This window comes from Enoplosus armatus, chromosome 10, assembly GCF_043641665.1.
Source record: "Enoplosus armatus isolate fEnoArm2 chromosome 10, fEnoArm2.hap1, whole genome shotgun sequence".
Taxonomy (NCBI): domain Eukaryota; kingdom Metazoa; phylum Chordata; class Actinopteri; order Centrarchiformes; family Enoplosidae; genus Enoplosus; species Enoplosus armatus.
The window spans coordinates 8,957,527-8,983,518 of record NC_092189.1 but is presented as its reverse complement, the minus strand read 5'-3'; the positions used below and the strand labels follow the sequence as shown (position 1 = coordinate 8,983,518).

General features: G+C 41.7%; 1 protein-coding gene across 2 annotated transcripts in view; it reads left to right on the top strand.

Annotated features, from left to right (window-relative positions):
- Positions 1-25,992, top strand: part of gria3b (glutamate receptor, ionotropic, AMPA 3b) — a 74,360-nt gene that overhangs the window by 16,633 nt on the left and 31,735 nt on the right. For both annotated transcript variants that reach the window (XM_070913070.1, XM_070913069.1), the window contains exons 3-4: positions 6,366-6,605; positions 22,994-23,181. In XM_070913070.1, coding sequence (XP_070769171.1) covers positions 6,366-6,605; positions 22,994-23,181 — 428 coding nt within the window. The remainder of the gene's footprint in view (positions 1-6,365; positions 6,606-22,993; positions 23,182-25,992) is intronic.

Sequence of the window (25,992 nt, the reverse complement as noted above, 5' to 3'; positions counted from 1 at the left end):
TTGATGACAGGAGCTGAGGAAGTTAGAAACCTGCCCTCAGTACGTGGAGATGCTGATCTCTTGGTGGGTGAGCTCAAGGTCTAACAAGCCTTGGTGACGGGGCATCCCCAGGCCAAGCTCCTTATCCCCTTATCATCCATCATACACTGTAGCAGTCAAACACACATGTACAATGCGTAAAGAGACACATGCACAGATGCACCTCTGAACTCACCAGTGGATCGCTTATACTTTGTGTTTTCAAACCCAAACAGCAGATGAGGTACTCAGCAGTGGGGACTCCTAAACTGGCAGGTTGAGCACAGGGCGGGAGACAAATAGATAAAGAGATACTCCTTAAAAAAAGTGATGCATTAGATGTTATCACCTGTAAAACAGCTACAGTGGAAAACGCTTGTAGTGATCAGGTCTGTCAGGGTCAAATTGATTACAATAAGCGGATGATAGTTCTTACCAAATTTCTTTTCTATTTCTTTATTTGTCATGCAGATAACCATCTAATCGACATTTGTATATTTATAATGTGACCTGTGTTCCATTGTCCTGCATTACACCTGTAACATTTTATACAGTATGTGTAAACAACTTATTTTTGTTGTTTTCAATTACTGTTTGCATGGAATCAAAAAACGAAACAACAGATTTTTGTTACACGATAACGTTATCATTTCGTCAGGATACAAGTCCCCTGACAGTTGATTAACAATAATATTAAAAGATTCTGTAGCCCTGCTCTAATGCAAACTACTGCATACCTTCACTGTATGTAGTAAATGTGTGTTTTTGTTTGCTCCCTTTCCACAGGGGTGTCATTGAAACCAGCAGATAATTTGAAGTGTAAATAGGTGCTAGATGTTGATGGAGCAGGACTAGTAACAGCTTCCTTTTAACGTTTCACGGCACCGTTGCAGTTGAGTCGTTCTTGAATCTGGGTCTGCCATTTAAGTTAACAGTTTGAAGCACTTCACATCTCTATATGACAAGAGCTGATGCAATCCCCCAGGGCACTTACGCGAGCTATCTCCCAGTGACAGCATCCCGTCTTTAGAGCAGGACAGGCTGGTCCTGATGTAGGCTGAGGGGGGGAGGGGAGGGGGTATCAAGAAGAGGAGCTACGAGGACCAGAAGGAGAAGGGGACCAAGACACAGGCAGGAAATGGAGGACGTGTGGCTGAGAGGAGAAACAACGGGGCCAAAAAGAGAAAGAGAGAGTGTGGGTTTTGTGAAAAAGACCAGGAAAACAGCTAAAGAGATACGATCATCGCTGACATTTACTGTTCCCGGCCCCCTTCCCAAGGCTGTGCAAAGCTCTGGCTCATGGGAAAGAGCATGGAAGTCCAAATACTTTGAGTGCATGAAAAGGTTTTTTTTTTCATGAATTAGCCCAGCATGCCTGCAGGATACCACATATCCCTCTGAACTAGCATTCCAGGCCAGCCATCTCAAGTGATGCATCAGAAATGTAACATCCCCGTAGCACTGCCAAGTGTCCTGATTATAGAAGGGAATGAGGGCGGCACACTGTGTGTGTTTGACCAGTGAACTGGAGATGGGATGCATGGTTCCCTGCAGCAGGAAGGGGGAGGAGGAGGCGGAGGAAGAGGAGGAGGAGGGGGCACGGTTAGCTGCAGAGGAAGAAAAAAAAGGGAAAATGAGAAGGAAAAGAGAAGGAGCAGATAAGAGAGAATTATCTTTGTGTTGTTTACCACTCAGTCCTCATGAAAGCTGCTCTAATGACTGTGTGTACATGCACATGGTTGTCTGAGAACTTGTGAGTAAATTAGAATTATTGAAATTCAAGGTGACACTCACAGAATCATTGAATTATATGAACTGATGTGTTGTTTCTTCAGAGTTGGAGACAGGTTCTGCTGCCTTATTTCCACCTACAGCACAACATTTATTTCATTTTTATTTAATCACTGGGAGGAATGAGGCCGGGGCATTTTTCTACAGCAGCTCACTCTCTCCTGATTCTACAGTGCACTTCCAACAGTCCAACACCAATCTCTGCTCCACCGATGGAGCTGAACGATATTATGGGGGAAACAATGTGAGAGGGGAAAGAGAGAGGCACTCAGGTGGAGAGAGATATTGCCACGCTTGAAGAGGATGTACGCTTTGGGGGATGACCAGATGGCTGAGGCAAAAGACGGGCAACGAAAAGGAGAGGTCAAATATAGTGGTGAGGAGAGAGGCGAGGAGAGGAGAGTGGAGAGAGACTGCGAGGCGCTGAGGGTGGGGGGGGGGTCAGTACTGCATGGAGAGACATCTCTGGGAGAGTGAGTGAAGTGTAGGAATACATACATAGTGTATAGTATGGCTCTTTTGGGCTGCAGGATAATCCAGAACTTATTTTCAGAAACAGTTAAGGTCTGAGTTTGACCATTGATAATCACAAATAATAGGAAGCTCAGTACATAAAGGAAAGAAATTAAGACACAGTTCTTTCTGTTTAAACTGTAAGCATGTTTCTTCTATTTAAGTTATGATTAAGCTGAACTCTTGGTACACTTTCCTTTTCACTGCAAAGAAACTTTAAATTCCTCAGTTTGACTTGGTCAATATGTTTCTACTGATTGCTTATTTGTTTGCTATTTCCTATTAATAAATGTGCCAGTTTATATGCTCCGCTCATTTGTTCGGCTGTCTTGTTACTCACCCTTGACTGAAAGAATTAGAGTTTATTAAAATTTAAAAGGTTAGGAAATATACACTGCACCCACAAATTAGCGAGGTAGCAAATTGGTGCAGTTTGTAATGAAAATGTAGATTAATTAGAAAGTTACAATCTTATACAACAATGTGTGATTTAAAGAAGTGAAACCACTTGCTCATTCCTCTCAGGTGATCCCGGCTGTTGGTGATAAGAGCCAAAACACTGCTTTGTTTTTCCTCCACGAGTGAAAAAGCAAGTTGTTTTCCACTATTTTCTCACTGCAGTTGGTAAAAATGATGGTTGTGGCTGTTTAGCCGAAAGAAGGGTAACTTTTTACTGATGAGATGACACATTTGCTAAATCAGTCATGATCAACGACACCACTAGCTCTACCTGAAGGTTCCCTGGAGCTCAGATTTACTATCACCTCCAGGCTTCAGTATATAAACACCTTCAGAACCCATGAAGCCTCAACATGCGTTAGCCTCTGACCATGGAAATGGGCCAGTAGTGATTAAGAGTGAGAAAACAAGCACAGCACAGCGCAGCTTACGGCACGCCATTGAAAATCAATAACACTGCTTCCATTAATTGTATGTAGTGTTAAACTAACTGTGGCTGTAGTATGGCTATGCGAGAATGGATTTTATTGTGAGGAAAGGAGTGTGCGGTTATTAAGGCGGGATGACTTGTGTTTGAAGGCGCAGGAGTTGCAGCATGCTGGCAGATCTGGTGCAGTGAGACTGGATAGCGTGTGCCCCCAAAACAGAACAGGTCGCTGTTTGTCTAAAATATCTTTCTAAACCTCGCCGCCGTGGGAGAACCCACCTGGAGCTCAGATCACTCAAGATGGCTCAGCTCACGAGGTCCCTGCATCACGCAAACCTTTCCTCTGCAATAAGGTGGCGACCCTGAAAAAGGGTGCATCACAAAGACACTATCACTAGCGGGGGCAAGACAAGAGCACAACGGAGGTGGGTGGGGAGGGTAGGGAGCACCATATCTGTTGTTGAGGCTTGGGCTTGCTCAAAGCTAGACCTAATAAGCAGAGGACAGCTGAGCAGAGAGAAAGAGGCTGCCAGATCTGGTCCCCTAGGATAGGTTCTGTGTCAGTACTGGCCCAAATTAAGAGGGAGTGCAGAGAAAACTGGGCCTCGACGAGGGCTGGAACTCCTACTGGCGACCATTCAGTGTGGGAGATTGCACCACTCACCCTGCAGCACTTACCCACAATACTGCTGTCCATCTGTTGATTCACTTATCAGGAAGCAGTGCTGTATGTGTGTGTGTATGTGTGTATGTGTGTGTGTGTGTGTGTGTGTGTGTGTGTGTGTGTGTGTGTGTGTGTGTGTGTGTGTGTGTGTTGCTGAGAATGGATGCTTATACCTTGGGAGTGGTGTCTGTACCAGGACAGATAGGGAGGGAATAGAATTAAAAAGGATGAGGCAAATCCCACCAGTGACTAGATCTCTCATTCAAACAGCAATTGTGCTTAAGAGCCGAGTATGTGAGCACTGTCATGTTGTCCTCCGAGTGAAAGGTTAGCACATACTGGAGCACCGTGCATCACAAAGAGAAAAAGGAGAAGAAAAAAAACACAACATGGTTATTGTGTATATGTGTGATTGCATCTGGCGCTTGAACTGTCATGTTGGTGATGAATTGTGTGCCAGTTCAGCATCTATTACCTCAGAGAATGCTAATTCCTTATCGAGAGCAGTATTTAAACAAGAGCCTGAGTCTGATGTATCCCACCATACAGACTGAATATCCGATCACAAACAAATATTTAACATTCATTTCATAAGATTGGATAGCGCCTTCCCCTCCTGTCATCCAACCATTGTACTGGAATATTCAAAGTATTTACGGATGTTAAGAATGCTTGATTACCCAGCGGGAACACTTGAGAGTCAATCAGAATGAGTGAAACAGCCATTCATGATAGGGTAGGAAAAGCAAAACACACCTGTAGCTCAGAATGTTGGTTTACACATTAATGGCTTCTGACTGAATGGAAGTCGCTCCTGCCTGACAATTTACGCTGTCCCTCTAGAGTGCATGATGAATACACAAACAAATGGAAACGTGTCTTTTTGCCTCTCAAGAAATGTCATCAGATGCACACACTGATAAAAAAAAAGAAAAAGAAATGCTTGTATTACCGAGATGTTCATTCCCCGAAGTGGTTGTTATAGATTTGTCACAGTGAAAAACATTCAAATGATTGTGTAACTGTTTATTTTCTTTTTACCTTTTGGTGTCGCAAGCATCTAGTTTTTGTGCAGCTTGTCAAAAGGGTTGTTTTTTTCCCTCAAACGTGGACCTTCTGGGTCATTCTTGTGCTAAAATGGGATTTCTGTATGTATACCTTAACACATGGTTTGCCTTTTTACTTAGATGATGTCCTCATTAGATTTCATTTGTCATCCAAACTATTCAAAGACACCAAGTATGTAGCTGTAACTGACATCGTGGCATCGGCAAAAAACAGACTTGTTGTGGGTTTAAGGTCACTGAAAGTGAAACTGTATTCACTCGTAGGAGGCAACACAAGCGGCGACAGGCTGCGGTAGCGCTCACAGCTGCTGTGAATGCTGCAGTGAGACGTTCACTGTGGATGAGGGAACAGAGCGCTGACTGGTGGGAGCTCCTGGTGGGAGCTGGAGACCTTCGGTGAATGGCATGACATCTCTGTCCTTTGGCTGCCACTTTTTCCTACCAACACAAACCCACACTGTACCGCTTGCATTTACACCTGCAGACATCCTGCTGACATCCTGTCACAATGCGGGCCACTACTACCAGAGCCGTTCACTTTCTGATGCAATGTATGCAGTCTTTTTGTGCATTGTGTACTAACATGCAATTCTCTTATTCAGAGAGGTTATCCAGATGCAGATGATGAATGTTGACACCAGGTGTAAATGGGATTTTATATTGCGATCACTAGGGATGGGTATCATTTAGGGCTGCAACTGAATTCTTTTCCATTATTGATTACTCCACTGATTATTTTCTCAGTTATATGGGCACTTCAGCACTTTCACTCAAAGTACAAAGTACTCAAAATAATCAAATCAAATCAAAGCAGCAGGGGCTGAGATATTAGTCCTTAGTGTGGGTCAAATTCTAAAAACACTGGATCATACAATTCCCATAATGCAACTTGATGGTGTCTATTAGCTTACTATTAGCTTTTGATGTGTCTATACAGAACCTGAGTTGCAGTTAACACCAAAACGTGACTTTTTTTGATGCAGTATTTTGAGAAAAATGAAAATATTTTTCTAGAAAACCCTTTTTTGTCATTTAACAAAAGATGCTAAAGTTCTCAAATGTTCAGTGTCTAAACACAAGCAGCTGTAATTTGTCTAAATACATTTTTCTAAAATTGGCAAAATTGTGATTTAAGTCAGGAACTAACTGATCAAAGAATAATGCAGGTGCAATAATAAGTCTATCAATCAATTAGTGAATCATCAGAAAATTAATCAGCAATTATTTTGATATTGAAATATCATGGTTTGTCAAGTGCATTGGGTTCACATCGACCCTTAATTGGCTATTAGTGGTGGGACAAACAACCAAATCAATCGATTACTTCCTAAAGTGATGAGTAACACATTTGTGAATGTGCATATGCGTATTTTGCTGAATAATGTCTTAACACTTGTGTCCTCTTGCCCTCTGCTGTCCCCTGCAGTTTGCTCCCAGTTCTCCCGCGGAGTGTACGCCATCTTCGGATTCTACGACAAGAAGTCCATGAACACCTTGACCTCGTTCTGCGGCGCTCTGCACACCTCCTTTGTCACACCCAGTTACCCCACCGATAACGAGGTGCAGTTTGTCATCCAGATGCGCCCCGCCCTCCGTGGTGCCGTCCTCAGCCTGCTCTCCCACTACAAGTGGCAGAAGTTTGTCTACCTCTACGACACAGACCGAGGTAGGTGACAGCGCAGGCCTTGAGTCAGGGCTTAAAGCTTGAATTACAGCGTGGGACCACAGGAAATGTTACAGTGAGTCAGAACAGCCGCTGCACACCAGGGTTAGCGGAGGATAGATTTACCCTGTAATACTTCATGAAAACCCTGTAAATGCTTGAACCGTTAACACCGCACTATTTCATACAGTAGCTTGGTGTTATGTAAATGTGAAATATATTCACTATCAGCTCGTAACACTTTGTAATAACACATTACACTTAAGAAGCGGCGTATCTTATGAGCTATAACCTTTGGATTTAGAACAGTTGGCTGGTTGGTGTCACTTAATCTTCTGTTTAATCATGTTGTTGATATTGGCTCGTCTTTCATCTGAAATGAGGTATGTCACAGCTGCTGCTAAAATGTTTTCTACAGAAAACGGAGTCTCTGGCTGCCTGTGGGGGCTGCTTATTGTGTCGCGTCAATGAGGGTTTTTTTGTGTAGTTCCCAGATTGCATTGCATTGTTGACAATAGACACTGGTTTAATGCAGCAGTGTGCCGCGTGTGTGTGACGACCTGTCAACATGGTGAAGTGTTCATTTCTGGGTGTTCTAATGTCAAATGAGAAAATGAGCTCATTATCCCTCAATAGAATAATGATCCCCTCCTCCTACAGAAACTTCAATTTGTTCAAACAGCACCTGGGCAGGAGGGAAGGATATGTTCAGGATGTGACAGACAAAGACACAATATGTCTTCCTCTCTGTGAGGGTGCCAAAAAAGGTGGCTACTTATTCTCCCTGCACTGTACATAGCAGTTTGGATTTGCTATGTTTATTTGCTCATTATAGAAAGGTCCTGCCCTCCAGATATGCTGCAAGTAACCAGCCTTCTCTGCATTGAGCTCTCTCTATGGTTCTTTTTTCTGGTCCAGCCTCACGCCCCTGCCTCTCTGTGTCTCGCTTTGAGGCAGACTATGAAGTGTGCTTTAGCGCAGAGTCCTCTGTCTTTGGGTCTCCAGGCCTATAGGGTCCAGAGCTGAGGGCCTTAATCCTCCACACAGCCTGCAGATAATGTGTGGTTAATTAGGGTCACTCTGACTAGAACACTCATTGGATCTTCCCTGCGGACGCTAGCAACCCACACGTCCTTCAGCACAACCAATACTGCCCAGCTACCAGTCCCCATCCCTCTGCTTTTCCTCTTATGTCTGGCAAGTGAGACTGTCTGGGACACATAGCGGAGGTGGGGATAAGAGCCTGAAATACAAAAACAGAAGAGGTGATAGAGAGAGAAAGAGTGATGACAAATAAACATGTGCTTTAAAGAGAGAAGAGGGACAGAGGGCAAAAGAGGGCGGGAAAGTGAGAAGGAGGAGGAAACAAAACACCAATTCAGTCTAGCAATTATGGCAACAGCAGGAGCGTGTGATTTACAGCCTGTTACCTGTGTACAGACAATTCCCTGTGTACTGTACATCCCCGTGCTGAGGCCCATGCCAAGCCACTTTTACCTCTCTCCTTACTGCCAGTGGTGTAAGACGATCCCTTATTAGTGGGGGGACATTGGCCCCAGGAGGGGATTAAAGTCGTTTATTGATGCACTCCATCCAGCACTTTGGGCGGCTTTGACACTTGGCTCATCAAGCAGACAGATGTGTCAGAGAGCCTCTACCTCCGCTTATCAGGTAGTGCAGCTCCCCTGGCAATATGGACACTGACTGCTGGCTAAACCAGGAGGAGTGACAAGGGAAAATAGTCTTCGAGGGTGTATGGTTTTTTTTTTTACCCTCTGGCTCTGAAGCAAAAGGAAAATTGATGGACAACCGTCTGTGTTCCTTATTTATTTTTAGTGGTTCCCAGCTTTTTTTGTCTGACGTACCCCACAACCCTGTCAGATGAGCTCAAGTACCCCTTTATTGACCCCACCCGTCACCTTCCAATTGTTTTTATTTAAGTTGATGTTAAGTTACGCCCCATAAAAGTGAATAGTGATACAATATTTATAACTGAATTGTTAAATGTTTAGGTTATCTTTAGCTAAACATTTTGACTGTTTATCCATTACTTACAGGATTTGTATTTTCCTCCTAAATCATTTAAATCAATCATTTCTATTTACTTCAAATCAGTCGAGCTGCTCCACAGTCTTTCCACGTACCCTCTCACGACTGCAGAAGTACACCCTGGGGTACAAGTGCCCCTGGTTGGGAATCACTAATCTATTTTATATCCTTTGTTCACTCTCAGTGATGCTGCTGTGGTTCACCTAAATGAGAGTCAATGAAAGATCATTGTCTTGCACTCCAGTGTGTTATTGCCCTGTTGTGATTTTCTTGCGTTAGCGTTGCCTGAAAAAGACAACTGACTGTGTTTAGAAAAGGTGCTTCGTGATCAATGACCTTAGATGTAAATAATCTTTACACAAGTAAAAACAACAACAAAAACATGTAACGTACTGTCACGTGTTTTTGTTTTTTACTTGTGTCAAGATCCCTGAAAGAAGCTGGCTCTGATAGATTTCTATTTTTGCTGCAGATAAACCGTGAATGAACAAATAAACCCAAATGACAGATGACCTCTACTGATGATATGTTATGTTGTGATGTATTATTTTCTTGAGTGCCTTTTTCCCTTTTAATTTGTGTTTGATAAAAGCATTGATCATCGGCAATACTGGAAGCAACTTTGTAATTATTCTCCAAACTCTCCTATTAGGGAGTGAAAACACAGCGCATTCACTAGCTGAGTTCCACCAAGAGGTTTTATTCAGTCAATGGAAAAGATTAATTACAACCACACTATTCATTTGGCTCTGTTATTGGGCTGGCAAAAAATGCTTTTAGGCCTTAGTGCAGTGCTTTCAGTCGGAGAGTGATGGTCCATATGCTTCAGGCATTGGAGGGAAATGGATGTAGATTTGTACCCTTAATGCCAATATTAGACAGCTGTTTGAAAGCAGACGTTATGATGAAGGTACTGCACTGGAAGCAAATGGAGCCTCTGTAGGCAGTGTTATACCAGCTTAATGAGTGGCTACTCTTCTTTTATCTGATGTAATATATTGACGTGGTACCTTATGCGTGCATATGTATGTGTGTGTGTGTGTGTGTGTGTGTGTGTTAATGCATGTGTGGGTAGAGAGAGATGAAAGATCCAAACAGATATCACCACTCGTTCTTTTGAATCAACACCCAAACATCACATATGGCTGACCTGGAAAAACTGACAATCCTCCAAATCTCTCCTCTCTCTGTTTCTCCCACGTCTTAGCTCTCCAAGACTGAATATTGTTTGTTCTGTCCTTTCAGTTTGCATTCACAGACAAATTTCCCCTTAAAAATCTCTGGCTATATAGGGTGAAGGTAGATGGATCTCACCCTTTCTGTTCTGGCGGTCAGATATGGGCAGATAATTGCCAGGTCTGTGCAGCAGAGACAGATGATTACAGGCTTTATTGTCTCTCCCAGGCACAATCAACCCTGATTCAGCAATCTCACCTCTACTTGATTTATGAGTCGCTCTCTCTCTTTCCCATACCCCTCTATGCTTACATGCTTTTAGCTTTCTCTTATGTCCCTTCTTTCTGAGTGTCTGCCGTTGAGCTAGCTGTGATTGCAGTAGTACAGCAGTCACAACCTTTCCTTCCTTAAACGCTGCAATGTGGTCAAGAAAAGATGAATTATGAAACAAACGACAAGTGGTTTGTCAGCATGTACAGTTTGCAGTTTGCATTGATAATAGAGGCTGATTTGCTGCTCAAAATGTTTAGTAATTGTTGAAACAATTCAAACAGAGGTAGACAAAGGCAGGCTTCTTATTTCTACCCAGCGACCGTCGGGTTTGCGGACTGTAATGACAACTGTCGTTAACATTAGAGTTGGTTGAAAACACTGTGTCCGACTGACTTCTTAATGTTTCCAGCTGCTCCTTTTAATACAAGAACCCTGTTAAAAGGGGTAATACATACGCACATGATGGCCACATACATGATATTGTCCTCAAAGACTGAGGCTAAAGCTAACATGTCACAGGCAAAAAGTCAGCATCCTCAGCAGCTGATCCATGTTGACATGGAAATAAAGAAACTAGTTTAGAGGAAAAATTGAAAGAAAATTAAATACATTTAATGGCTGCTTATGAGGATGTCTAACTGAGAAACTATGAAGTCTAACTAAGTCTAATCTGCTGGACAAAGCTGCTAATGTTAGCTTAACCTCTGATAGCATCGTGGACCAGCTTCCACTGGGTGGGTAAATACAACATAGTGGATGTGCTCGTACTGAATGGGCATTTTTTTGTGTAAACTACAACCACACAAACTAAGGCTGTGTTTAGACTGACATTAGCCCTAATGCTTGGTTATAGTGTAGGTAGTATGCTAGTTAGCCAGATATGCTAACGGTTGCATCTTGTGTTCGAACAGATAATCCTTTCCTCACTCGTTTTCTGTTGTGTTTTTCGTGTTTTTGGAAAGGCTCTAAAAGGACACCACCATACAAACACTTTAAATACAGAGTATCACTCTAACTGTAAATCTTGACAAGCCTGCTGTGCCTAGTTACCGATGCTAAGCTATGATTGGACAAGCAAGGAGTCATTTGTATGTCTATCCTTCCTTTATCACTCCATCAGTGTCTATATCGCTCCCCTGCCTCTTTGTATTATTTCTAATTTGTCAGTCTTGAGAAAATCCAGTGCACCTTGAACTGAGCCGCAAGACAGAAATGAAACAATGTGAATGAAGATGTGAATATGACTGACTGAGTCCTCTGACAGTGTGAAAGCACTTATTTTTTCCATTGACATGTTGCAGAGAGCAATGCCAATGATATTTTGTGCTAAGGCTTAAAGCTGCCACCTCTATAGATCCATGATGGTGTTTAGCCTGTCTTACAATATCCATCGCCACGCTAAGGTGTTGATGACATACTAAGAAAAATTCCGGGCTTCCATCATTTCTTCGTCCAATCAATATTCTGAATTTGATATAGTTGGGAGGGAAACGATCCAACGCGTAGCTGCTGCACAGAAAGCTCAGAGCTATTTACTTTTATCATTTAACTGCTGACAGTTGAAATAGTGTTCGATGTCATAGCCTCATTATAGCACCACAAAGTCAAATGTTCTTTGAACAAAAATCTGCCAGGTGGAAGCTGTATTCCAGCATTCAGTCCAAAAATACCTCCAGGGCACTTCTTTCATTCACTCTGTCAATATCTGCAATGACCCCAACTGCAGTGGAGTCAATTCAGCAAACCCATCTGGAACAATGAGGCGCATGTACAGTATTGATCATTGAAGGTTGCTGCAGCATTTGTAACCACAAAGGGAACAGATTATTATTAAAACATGCAAATATGTGCAAATTCTGACCTACTATGTGGTCTCCAAAGTGTATGCAGGCATTTGTACAGTATCTATTTGAGTCAATTGTCTGTCACATTTATTGTTATTGGTCTTAAATATCAATATTGAATTAAAAAGCAACTTACCGCAAAAAAACACAGGAAGTTGAACTACACAAAACATGTCCTCAAGAGAAATACATTAAGTTTTTAAAAGAGAAGTTATTTGGTCCTTCATTATCACTCAGAAAACAGTCTAAACTTAAACCTAAATCAAACAAGCCAATTTGGGCTTCTCACAGTGGAGCAATGATACGCTTCTGTTGTTTTTAAACACAAATAAGTTGATAAAAAATGTGTCCTTCATAAAAACAAATAAAATGAGTTAAATGTGGTTCCATTATTTTTACAAATGAATATATGGTTACGGTAGTTAAAGTTTTTGTGTTTGAAATGTGCAAAGCAACTCAACTACAACTCAAAAGGATCAAGAAACAATCAAAAAGTAATAAAATACTAAAGTAAAAATTTCATAGCCCAAGCACCTACAGATTGTGTACATAAAATACTGGTTTAGTAACTGCAGCAGTGAAACTATAGGTTGTTGGTGAACTGAATAATAAGGTAAGAGACTGTTCAAGTTACATGTAGGTGTAAATAAGTAAATAAAAAGGCAACATAGCAAATTTTAGCAGAAGCAGGCAGGTTTCCCCTCACCCTGCAACCTGACGCGTCCTTTTACACTGAAGGGTTATGTTTATTTCTTTTAAATTATATATTAATGTTACATTTAAAAACAACTTAGCACAAGAATGTTAACCAGACACATTACATTTTTTTAGAGAGATACATAATTTGCAAGTTTGCAGTCAGCTAATTTGTAGTAATTTACTGTGTGCATTTCCAAGCAAAAAGCCCCTCAGTGACTGCACAATAAAACAAAGGATTTTTAAGTTCTTGTTGTGTATTGAGGGTCTGTCGGCTCAGACACAAGATCTTGACTGCATGTGACAAATATGACTGAGTGGAACCAGTGTGACACTGACAGGACATGTGCACACTGCTGACATGCTGCTTGTGCTTGTGTAGCATTTGAGTCACATGTAGTAACGGTGTAGCCAATGTCTCAAACAGCAGAACTGATTTGAGCTCTTCAGCACACTCACATTAGACTTACTGTTAATTACAGAATTAGAATTACTGTTTTTAAAAGGCTAATGTGCAAATAACGTGAATCATTCAAATACAGTCCTGCCCCACTCATTGAAGTATGTTAAATTTCAATTGACACATTTTAATGTGCAGTCTTTCATTTTATTTCATTTTATAAGTGATTGAAGGGCCAAATTGCCCTCCTTAGCTTGTTATTTCAATTTCAGTCTATTGGTTCAACTGTTTTAATACCAGCCCCGATGACATCTTGCCTGTCAGAGTTGTAATTTGTATGCCAAATACTGTTGGTACTTACAGACAGCAAGTGCAGACGAGATTTAAGTCTGCTTATATGCTTTTAGCTTTGTTTAAGGTGCCTTCTTCCTCTAGCAGTCACAACCTTTTCTTCCTTAAATGCTGCAAAGTGGTGGTCAAGAAAAGATGAATTATGAGTCCATATTTAATATAATCATACAGAAATTGTGCATTGATTTGCACATGTACTTGATTTGTATGAGTTTTTCAGATTTCTTAAATTACATGGAAGTGGATGAGAATTTTGAACATGTGATTACCTCTGTAATGGCTGCTAATGTGGATGGCCAATAAGATAATTTGCAATCATGCTAAAACAAAAAAAAAATCCTCAATCTGATTGATAATATTCTGGTCGCATCAATCAAAGACAATTTGGCTTTGGAAAACCCTCATAATTCACCACAGAGACACTGTTGATCAGCTGTTAAACAGGCAGACAAGATAACTCCAGCCTGGCACGACTGGCAGAGTGATGCGCCAGCAGGGCCAAGAGGCTTGTGAATAGGAGGACTGGATGACCACACATAGTTAGCCTAATTTCTTCTAGTTCCTGCCAAGCCACTGTTGACAGAATGATAGAAAGACCGATATGATGGGGGGGGGGGGGGGGGGGTCTGTGGGGCAATTAGGCAGAGTCAGATACACTAAAGTGAACCTTGCTCCCTATTCTTCAGCAATCCCTCTAATTGGCTATCCAGAGACAGTTGCCTTTGTTCCCTAAAAGAGTCAAATAATTAATGCCTCCCGCTGCTCTCCTGGATGCCTTTGATGGCAAACCAAATCAAGTCTGTCCTTTAATTTGACTGTAGTCGTCTGGCATTGCTCTTACTGTTGTAAACAACAAAACAAATCAAGCGATGTGATACACTACCAAATGCATCACGGGTAGTCCAAACTCAAGTGATTAAACACATGAAGACAGGCTTGAAATGGCTATTGTTTTTTCTTCTTCTACATAACCAGCCAAGAAGGTGCGGTGACTTGTTTTCATGTGCAGCGTCTCTGTAGTTTGCACTTTATCTTTTAACCACCATTAGTGTGCAGATGTCTGACAAACCAAAGCAATATTGTTCTATTGTTATACTACAAACCATCAGCCGCTTTTTCCCTTTCAATTTGTTACACAAGTAATTTTTATGCCACTCTGACACATTTCACACAAATAATGTCTAGTCAAGTGCAATATTGTCATCCCCAATTGTTGATTTATACTCTCGGCTCACAATGTGAGATAATAAGTGTGAATGCCAGCTCCCCATCGCAACCATGTCTATATCATAGACCGCAGCTTGTTTCCTCGGCTTTGTGGTCTCATCACAGCCACTATAATGGCACATCAGCTGCACCCAGCTGAGGCTTTATACACACACACATATGCCTCTTGTGCTTTAGTGGCCCTCTCCTTCACGCCGGCTTCATAACAACTAAATTATGCATGCATCAGGAGAATAAATCAGCTTGGACACGCTGACAAGAAAGGGCACATCAGAGAAGCCATAAAATGCACAAGAAAAATAATATTAAAGAAATATGGATGAAGCTATGCATCACTGGCATTTCTTCTCCATTTTTATTTTGCCCACATAAACACGTATCACTGCCAAAGTGACATCCCAATATACAGATAGTCCAACCTGCAGAAGCAACCTCTGTAATTCAGTAACCCCTTGAACAACCTCAAGCACCTGTGCCTTGAAAAAAAAAGTGATAGGAGAGCCATCGTCTGTCACAATAAGCACACAATAAACCTCTATGCTCTCTCAGTGTCCTCTTTTAACTGAACCTGGAATAAAGCCATTTTAACACCTACCCACTGCTAGCTTCAGCAGCCATGAAATTACTGCTGGGAGCCTCTTTTTCTTTTTTCATTATAACAAAATGTCCTGGCCTTTGCTTCAAGCAGCCATAGTGGAGGTTGATTGCTTTGATGTTACAGTATGTCAGAGGGCCAATTTGTTTATAGACACATCAAATAATACATATACAGTGTGCATGTCGTTCTCAAGAGTAAAATAATATTTGGGCTTTTATCATGAAAGTCCCTCTTTTTGTCTTTTTTTCCTTCAGTTTGAGCTGATCAGCACTTTTGTGCAGCACTTGATCAATCCCTTCACACACACACACACACACACACACACACACACACATACAGTATATGTGTTTGTTATTGCTCATGCCCATCTGTGTGCATTTGCTGATATGTCACAGTATGCAGTGAGAGAGAGAGAGCGAGAGAGCGAGAGTGAGAGAGCCCAGGGAACAAAGACAGACAGGGGGAGATGGAGAAGCTCTGAAAAGTCTGGGGGTGGATTTTCACAGTGGAAAAGCACTCTCTCCTCCCTCCTGCATGTATGCTCTTCTAAAGATACAGACAGCATGCTGCTTCTGTTTGATTTGACATGCGCTGTCTTTTTGATTAGGACAACTCTTGGCAGTGAAACTGTTTTGGTTATAGGCCTACTGTAAACACCACATCAAAGCCATGGCTGCACACTTTTGGGCCACTTTGGCATTCACTTCACGGTGAACGTTGCGTTTCTACCATCGAGGTAAACCGGGACAAGTGGAGGAGCACATACTGATTTCACATCAGCTATAACATAAGTTGAATAGCCCTTTTTTGAGTCTATATTTTCGTCTTCTTTTAATTGTCAGGAGTAAAACACTTTCCTCAAATGCACCTCAGTTGCGTTCTTCATCAATCATCAGACATTGTTTGCCTGTTTGTATATAGATTGCTGGAGAAGTCAAGTGCACAGGTCATATAATCCCAGCAAACCACAGCCTATTTTATATAAATTGTGGGCCTTTGCCAGTTGACTAATGAGAGGAAAAGCCTTCTTCCTCTCTCCAGCCCAAGACTTTGATCTCCACTGCACAAACACTGGAAGGATCCTCAGAGCCCTGTGAGCACACTTAGCCCAGAGGCAAACACTCACCAGGCCCTAAATACTGTAAGTATTTATTTTGGCTTCCTCAAAAGACAGTGGAGACAAAGCATCTCTGGGAATATTTATAAATTAGAACATACTGTACATAGGGATGCAGTTAATGAAGAGTGAGAGTTTGACAGCTTGAGGATTTTAAGTAGACATTTCTAGTGTGCACGGTGCAGGGAGGTGAAGGGAGCTCTCAACCGTTATTTTATGACCTCCCCACTTGTAGTGGCCGTAAATCCAAGTTTCTTGTGGATTTACTCAGTGCAGTCACAAGTCTAGGAGGCGGGGACAATATTGAATGAGGGTTTATATGATCTGATTTAGATCAGGACATCTTATCCAAAAGTTACATCTCAGATCTTATTCCATGTTTCACACTATTAACATGTTATAACACAAGGGAAAGTTTGTTTCTATCCAAGTCTGCAGACGCCTCTAGATCTTAATTAGTACCACGCTTTTCCTAAACCTACATCATAGCACTATCACTAATGAAAATACATGTACCTGTATTGTGGCACATAATGATACCAAATATACACATAACTTTAGCATAGTGCACAAATAATATACTATTAACAATGTACATAAAACGATCAATGATATTCATTTACCAAACCCAAATATGTGCTTAGCTGGCTCTTACACCCCTCATCTTATATGCATGTGATACACTATAATATAAGTACAAACAAACATCATATAATCTAAACACATATACCTGAACTGTTTGGCAGTGTCTCTTATTGCAGTGCTGGATTACCCCAATTGCAAAAAAAACACCACCTATATATTTATATGATGGAAGTTGTGATCTAATTTGCCGTAATAATTGTCTATAAGAACTCTGCCTCCACCCCAGTATAATGGAGATGAATTTCTTCTGTGTACTTTCTGAAACTAAATGCGTGGCGGCTTAATACCACAATCTAAGTGATATACATGTGTTAAAAATGCAGTATATAAATAGTTTTATATAGTTTGGGTGAACTGACCCTTTAAGGAAATATGGTATGTTGCAACATATGGCTACAAGGAAATCGCTGTGGTATCTGTAGTTCACGCTCCGTCTTTCTCTGCAGGTGTTCGGTCCTTAAATTCGGCATCAAGCCAACCCCACAATTATGAGTGAAAGCCATTATCTTTGTGGTTTCAATTCAGTTGCTTCTGATACCCTCTGAGACACTGGACAGTGCTCAGCGGGCCGTTTCGGCCTGCCAGAGACCCTCATTTACCAGACGATTGGCAAGTTAGAGGGGAGAGCAGCCACGTTTACTGTTAGCTCAACAACCACCGCCTCTTTTTCATGTGTGTGCTTTTAGATTTTGATCCTTCAGAAATGAGTTCAGGTTTTCTTTGTGCCACTCATTTCTCAGTCTTTGCTGTTAGCAGCGTAGAGTCAGTTGCTTGTGGTTCCCCCTATTTATGGTCTACCGCAGTGTAGTTGATGCTGACTTATTTACTCACATTTCATTGTTTAATTAGATTAGTAGATTAGATTTTGTATTGATGTGGATTAGTGTAATACCAACGATGATACAGCGTAATGACACACTGTAATATAAGCAAGTGGTACAGTTGTGGCTCTAAAGCTGTCAGTCCGTTGTGGCTAATGCCGAGGTGCATGCTTGGAGAAATTTGCAATATGGCCTCTCAGATTTGCCTCGTTAGCCTGGATCAGCTGTGAGATATGAGAGAGGGTTTGTGAGTGAGAGAGAGAGAGAGAGAGATGGAGGCCAGTGACACTCTGCATCGTACCCTAATGAGAGGCAGGGAACCAAAGGAGCTGGGCAATGAGATTAGATGCAACTCAATTCAATTACTGCTGAGCCGCCACGGGTGACGCTTCAAAACTCATCCTGTTAAGATCCGGTTCACAGACGAAGAGGAGGACTGCAGCTCTTGCTCAGCCGCTGCATGCTACGCTGCCACAACATCTCATTCGCAACAGCTTCTGATTTGTAAGCACACAGGGCGTCATTAGGCTCCGTCGGGATTTGATAGCAGACTCCGCAACGTTCTGATGTAGATTTAAAGGAAAACGCAGAAATAATTGAGTTTTCAACCCATCGCAGCCGTTTATACTCTGCTCCACAAACTACAGAGCTGTTTCAAGTGTGTGTTTTGGATTAATGAGGAACTTCACGCCCCGTTTTAGCTCGAACACTCCACATATTAAAAAAAAAAATGCATTCAGACCCGGACCCACACCCCCGCGGGCCTGCCCTCACTGTTATCTCACAACCACTGGCACTCCCAATCCCCCTCTCAGCTCTTTAATAGTTTATCCAGTGTACAGTCTCAGAACAACTTCCTTTCTGCGAATATTAACTCTGCCTCTTTCAACTGAAGCCTGTAAGACTGATGCTGGAATGATGCTTCTGTGCAAACATCTCTATGGACCGAATGCGAGACACAGGGCACGAGGCTCGAAAAAGACAATGAACTATATCGAATGGGACTCAATTGATAATGTAATAAAGTAACTGTACATGTAACTTACTAACTCAAAACAGTGGATTTAGTATTAAGTTACAAACATAATGTAACCCACTGCATGTACCATGATGCACTTAAAGGTCCCATATTATGCTCATTTCAGCTCTATATTTTTATCCTGGGACACCAGTAGAGTAGCTTTGCATGATTCACAGTTATAAAAAATCCTTATTTATCTTCTACTGGCCCTTTATGCAGCCCCTTAGTTTATCGTCTGTCTGAAACAAGCTATTTTAGACAAACTGAACCAACCTCCAAAAACTTGAAGAGTAGTCCTGAGCAGAGCGGTCGAATAACTCAGACAGACTGAGTGGGTGGATGAGAGCGTCCCTGTCCTTGGTGGGCCTGCTGTGCCTGGAGCAGATGACCTGCTGGGGGCGTGGCTGAGTGCGGTGACTGTATAGTTGTGACATCACAACCTTACGGAAGTCCTGACGGCTCATTTAAAGGCACAGTGTCTGAATGTGGGCTGTGTGCATTTCTCCGTGGCCTGAGCATTTTGATACTTTCACAGTATTTATATAGAACCTAGACCTGCTTTATGATCAACAAAGATATGGAAATCTTTCTACAATATGAGACCTTTAATGCAATTATAAGCCCAGTACTGTTACTACTTATAATTTACACACACTTAACACCCCACCTGAACCATGTACTGTACTTGCTTTCACTATTTACCACTAATTACCTAACTTACTTTAAAGGATTCAAAAGTTTTATTTCACGCACACAAACAATATGTGTAGTGAATTGCAGGGTGGTATAAGAAGAATTTAAAAAAAGAAATATTAAATAAGAATGTTGCAGTATATATAAATGTAAAATGCCATAATAAGTCACAACTTCATGAAGTACTCAGTAATTACCAGACACTGTAACTTAAGTATGAATATCAACACACATACTGTATATACCATGAATATCGGGTCCTGAGTGTCTTGAGTTTACATATATATACCAAATGTGTACAAATATACACTTTGTACTATGCTACACTGTATGTTTCTCTGTTTACAGTACACAATGTGACTGGCGGCAGTGAGCGTTGCAGCATGTTAAAATGCTCCCTGTCTCAATGGCATGATTAGCTCTGAGGAGCATGATCAGCAGAAGATGCTGCATGCTGCTGCCGCATCTGTACAGCGGGGATTTATAGGTGGTGATAAGGAAATCTTGTTGTTGTCTTCCATAATTTATGTAGTTGACGGTATTACATTTTTAGATGCAACACAGCTGTGGGGCACCTGATGGCACAGAGGTGGATGGGATTTATAGCTTTTCTCCATGTCGCAAATAAATATCACTAGCAAAAGCATTTATGGGGGTCTCCAATGCTGTTTGGGAGGTTGAATGCATTGATTGGCTGAATCTGAAATGGAATCCAATCCAAGAAAGGTGACTTGCAGATGTAAATCTATGCAGTGGGGCTCGGGATAACAAGTGTATTTATTATTTCTAGTTGCTGTTAGAGATGAAAAGGGAGCTGTCAGTCTTGTCGCTGCAGTCAGATTAAGTTGCCCTCAAAGGATTTTGTTCATTTTCCATTTTGAAGTCCAAATCACTAAAACATAAACTTTTCTGCTGACTGTAGAAAGAAAAAAAACAGGAGCAAAAAGTAATCCATTTCTGGACGGACTATTTACCACCACCAGATCCCATCTCTTAATTTCCATACAAATGTAAAACTAGGCAGGCATGGAATCTTCTGTGAATCTTAAATGAATCCAATTGTTCCAACACAGTTCAGGGTTTGCCGGAGGCAGGAGGAGACGAGCACCGCACAAATCAGCAATTTCAAAATAAAAGCCCTCTGTGATTCTAATCTGATTGACAGGACATTGTTCCCTTCCTTCCCCATAGAGTTATCATAATTCATGTTTTTCTTGCACCTCAGAAATGGAAATTGGAAATGCACAGACTTTTTTTTAGACGGAACACTACAGATACTCACATATATGAAATCCCTGGAGCATGCCCCTGTGAGCACTTGTATTTTATTATGCCTTTTAAAATACATGTTATAGTGTCTTTCAAGCAGCACTGGAATCAGTGATTGCACGGATACTTGCAGCCTTGAAACAAATATCCACACTATCATTTTAACCCATATGTTGACTTGTCGTGCACCCAATGTGATTACCGTGAGTTAAATGGTTCATTGGCATTTTTACCTTCGACAGTTCCCAAACCAACAGAGACCACTTTGACCCAGTTAATCTGCATGACATCTCTTAATGTGAGAGGCTTTTATTGCTGGGAAGACTGCCATGCTATCCAGCTGGCTTGTGGTTGGTGAGGTTCTGAGCATATGCCTGAGGAAAATGAATAATGCATCCATGTTATTCAAACCTCCATTCTGTAACTTTTGCTTTAGGTTGGGGAGATGTGAGGAGGTATAGCACATGAGAGACTGCTGCTCGCAGTGCTCATCTAAAAATGATGATACCTCAGAAAAGCTTCAGATGTTTTCACTCAGATGAAATTGTGGCTTTTGTCCAGGTAAAAAATCCAAGTACATTCGACGATTTCATGCCTTCATATTCTTATTGTCCCACGGTGTTTCACTTCAGATGTATTGCTACTTTAATGCAGTTCTGCAACCTAGAAACCACAAAGAGACTACACGTGTACCTCTACATGCCCTCAACACATCTTCTGAACTCAGCGTTGTGGTACAAGTTATGTTCATAAGCTACAGGCTGAACTCCTCGGAGATGTGACCTGATAACTGGGTTGCCAGATAACCTTGAGGTCCGGCAGGCGGATGTCTCCAGGCAGTATGCCGTTGCTCCTCTGGACAGATGACACACTGTGCGACGGCCTCCGCTACTTGCTGTGCCGCACGCCAAAAGATCATCTGGTGGAGTGCAGACACACGCGGTGCAGCAGTCTCAGAGCATTTACAAATCAAGAAAAAAAAGGGCTGCTTGACCATTCAGACAAAATGGAAAAAAATAAAGGAAATGCAAAAGCAGAGAAATGAAGAGAGTCACAAAGTGGTTTTCTTGTTATGGCTGTTGTTGTTTCTTTGGTCTCTATGCTGGCTTTGTTGGCTGTCTGCAGCCGGTTCATAGAGATAAGGTTGTGTGGAGAAATGGCTCTCAGTAAAATAAAATATATGACAAATGTTTACTTTGCCCACTGCTGTTCAGAATGCATCAGACAATTTGCATAATACCCAATCACATGCAACGATATTAATCGTCATATGAAATCTGTAAGTGTCTAAATGTGTGCCCCATATTTGCTGTTGCTGCAGGTTTTTGTTCTTTTTCCCATTTCTGTATCAGTTAACCACATGACGTAGGATGAAAAATGAATAGAGATATGGAAAAGAAGCTCATTGTACATACAGTTTGCAATTGCATTGTCCATGGCTTAATGGAATACCAGCAGTGTGCTTGATTTTCATTAATAACCTTCATGTTCATTCTCGCCCGTTGCACATTGGAGAAGAAGTTAAGCCATTTTTATTTCAGCTTGTGCTACGTGCAATCTATCCCTCCAGAAATAGGACTACATTATTCACTCTGTGGTATGTGATTTGACCATAGTGTTTCTGAGCGCTCTGTTAAATGAAAATATTTCACGTGTGAATTAATCATTAGAAGGGCTCATTCTCCATTCTTCTGGTAGCATAATGATCTCTTTCCACCACTAGCCTGGATGAATCTTTCATTGTCTTTATCTTTAAATGAGTTGGCACAATCCTCCAAGGAGACACGGGCCACCGATGTGTTTCACCGCGCTGTCAAAGCTTACATGTGGCTGAGCTAAATGCCATAATTTAATTGATGCCAAGTGCAATAACATCACCCACTGATCTTTTAATAATATGGAGATACGATTCCTGTCCTTTCACTTAATTACGATATTGCCTTCTCAATATGCAAATGTAAATTCACACACACTTTCACAATGGCACACAAAGTCTAGACTCTAGACAATATTTTAGTGGGCCTGCAGACTTTGGATTTGCTATTTTAGATTGTAATGAGATGGCCTTTAACCTTCGGATTCAAGCATAAACCTCTCTAGAATAAATTAGCAGCCACTCAGTTCTTGCATAACTGTTGCTGTGTGCCAGTCTCTTTTGTGTCTAGTCCTCTGGGTCACTTTCTCTCTCTCTGCATCTCTCCCCCTCTCTAGGTTTCTCTATACTGCAGGCCATCATGGAGGCAGCAGTAGCCAACAACTGGCAGGTGACCGCTCGCTCTGTTAGCAGCACGACAGACGCAGCAGAGTTCAAGCGCATCATTGAGGAGATGGACAGGAGGCAGGAGAAGCGCTATGTGATTGACTGCGAGGTGGACAGGATCAACACCATATTAGAGCAGGTGAGCCTCAGACTCGCTGTACATGTGGCAGCGACTGTAGATTATATAACCAAACACCTACACTGTCCATCTAGCACTTTTGTTGCTTCCTGAATTAGTCACATAATTGCCAGGCAGATTCAATTTAAAAAAACAGCAAGTATTAAAGGGCCACCAGTTTGACATGCCAAAGTCCATTTAGAAGTTGCATTGAATGCTACTCAGCGTCACTCTGGAGGAGTCTCTGTCACATCTGAAAAAATGACTCAAATGACATCACTTTGTCATCTTGAGTGCAGCAGGGAGTCTACAAAATCTCAACAAAAACTGGGCACGTGGAGTATTAAGGATGTGGTTGTTTACCAGGCAAGGAGAATCTAACAAAAGCAATGCTCTTGAGTTGCATTGTGGGAAATGTAGTAGGGACTAAAAGTAAATTTTGACTATTGCCACTCTAATCAATATGTTAAGGTCATGACAAACCCACAGAGAATTATCATCCAACTCTGCAGTTCCCCTCAACTCTATAGCTCAGCGTGTTTTAGCGTGTTTTGGTTTGAAGGCCTGCAGCTTCACTGTTTTGGCTCACTTCACTATTTTGGTCGCAGCAACTGTTTTCAGAGGGAAAGAAGGCTCTGAAACCCAATTATGCGCGACTTGCCCAGCACCAACCGGCACACTGACAAAGTTAGCACCTAGCTGGTGAATATGGCGGAGCATTTAGCAACTAAAGAGCCAGATTATTCCCTCAGATCAAAACAGAGCTAAAAGAAGAGTCAGTATTGGACATGTGAATGGCTATTCGATGTGTGAATGCCACTGTTTGCATATCAGCCTTTTAAGGTACTGATATGTCAACGTTTTCCCACCAAGTAGCCAAAAATGAAACTCTATCTGTCTTTATGCTTGAAGCATGTTTAAATTTGTTTCATGTGAGTCCCGTAACTTTACAGAAATGTAATACTAAATTGCTGGAGTGGCTCTTTAATTTGGGGAATCATTCAGTCTATAATTCAGTATCTTAGAATATAGAGGATGTTGTCAATACAAATGTTATGTGTGATCCTATTTGTGTTATCCTGTTTACTAAGATCTTCTGTAAACTTTGGAACTCTGCTTGTTTTGTATGTGACTTTAAGTGGCTGATATCTAATTTCGGAGCAAACTTATACCAGTTGCGTTTGTTTAACCTCATTAAGGTTTAACAATGTGTTAAGTTGAATGTGAGACAACAGTAATCCTACCCGTTTGGGGATCTCAGTTGTTTGGTTGCTGAGTTTGAGGCCGGCTTGTTTGAAAACCAGTGTGTGTTGAGGCTGCCCGATGGCCTGAGGTTGAGAAGTCTGAGCGTGAGCGTGGAGGGACCACTGATGATGCATCCTTTTTAATCCTCCTCTAACAACCCCAAACCCCTCCGTTCCTCTATCACGTCCACTGCCTGAGGAGGAAATGAAAGGTCCACCAGTCCTTGTAGTAGGGGAAACACAATTACCATGAATAGATGAGTGGCTATTATGCCATGCATCTCCTCTGTTCGCCTGCCTCGCTCCACCCTACTCCCCTCTGCCTGCAATCACCTCCGGAATTGGATTCTGCTCGTTAACATTCATTTAGATATTGGCTTCTCTCTGCCTCACAATATCCCCTCAACGACTGTTAGTTTCACTTGTTTTTTATGAATCTAATTTGATCCCAGAGTCATAGTTTTAAGCAGAATAGCTTTTAGTATTAATTTGCTGTGTCTAATTTAATTCTTGTGCTGCAAATTTCCTCCTTTTACAATTCAGGGACTATACGGACTGAAATCTATTTCCTTTTTGTGTCAAGAATATGCATCAGCTTTTAAGAAAAGCTTAGAATAGCTTAGAATATTCATTGCAAATCACATGTGAGGCATATTAATGGTTGCGTCTTTAATTGCTTTTTTTCCCCCTCTTGCAAACAATAATAAGGATGCAGGGAAATAATCTGTTTGATGTTCTCCTGTTTCTGTCTTTGTTCCCATTAATGAATTATTTCTTCTTCTTCTAGAGGGAGCTCTTTCCCTTCCTCCACCTCCAACTATCACCATCATACATTTTTCTGTCTAAACTTTGTTTTAGTGCAGAAGGGTATAATAAAGCTTTTAGAACAGCTAACCTTCAAAGCAGCAGTGTGCTCAATTTTGCCCCTTGTTTCAGTGACAACCTCAGCGTGGGATTTCTTTTTTTTGTTGGAGCTAATTGAAATAATCTGCCTTGCTCTGCCAATATGGATGAGTCACAGGCATTCAGGGAAGCTGCTGGACTTCACTCTGCAGCCGCCCCCTATTGGGCCATACCATTATACACTGAAACAGGGACGGACTGTCTCCCATGAGGGCAATCACCCCAAAAATGGTACCCGCTGTCAGCTATGTGGAAACCCGCAGCTTCTACCTGCTGTTGTAGTTCTATTAACCAATGATTGTAGACAGATAGAGTTTCATCTCTGGAGGACAAGAGTGAGAGGCCAGCGTCTGTGTGTCACAATGTCGACGTGTCGCTTCAATCCGTCAAGGTCGCTGCTGTTGAAAGAGGATCATGAGGCAGGACAGATCCAGCTAGCTGATTGCTGGGGGAAATGGGAATCAGCTCAGTGGCTTAGTTTTATGATTTGAGTCGGAGTAATCCCACCACCGAATGGATGTCTTTATACCAGGCAATGAAGTTCATGGAGTGTAGAGTTATCTCGAATAGGCAAGTGTTGAGCTTCCACAATTTGGTACAATTGTTGCACACAAAGAAAACCCTCCGTGCTGCCCTTCATTAGCACCACTTTTGATCCAGTCACTGCTAATGCTTTGGTGCTGCT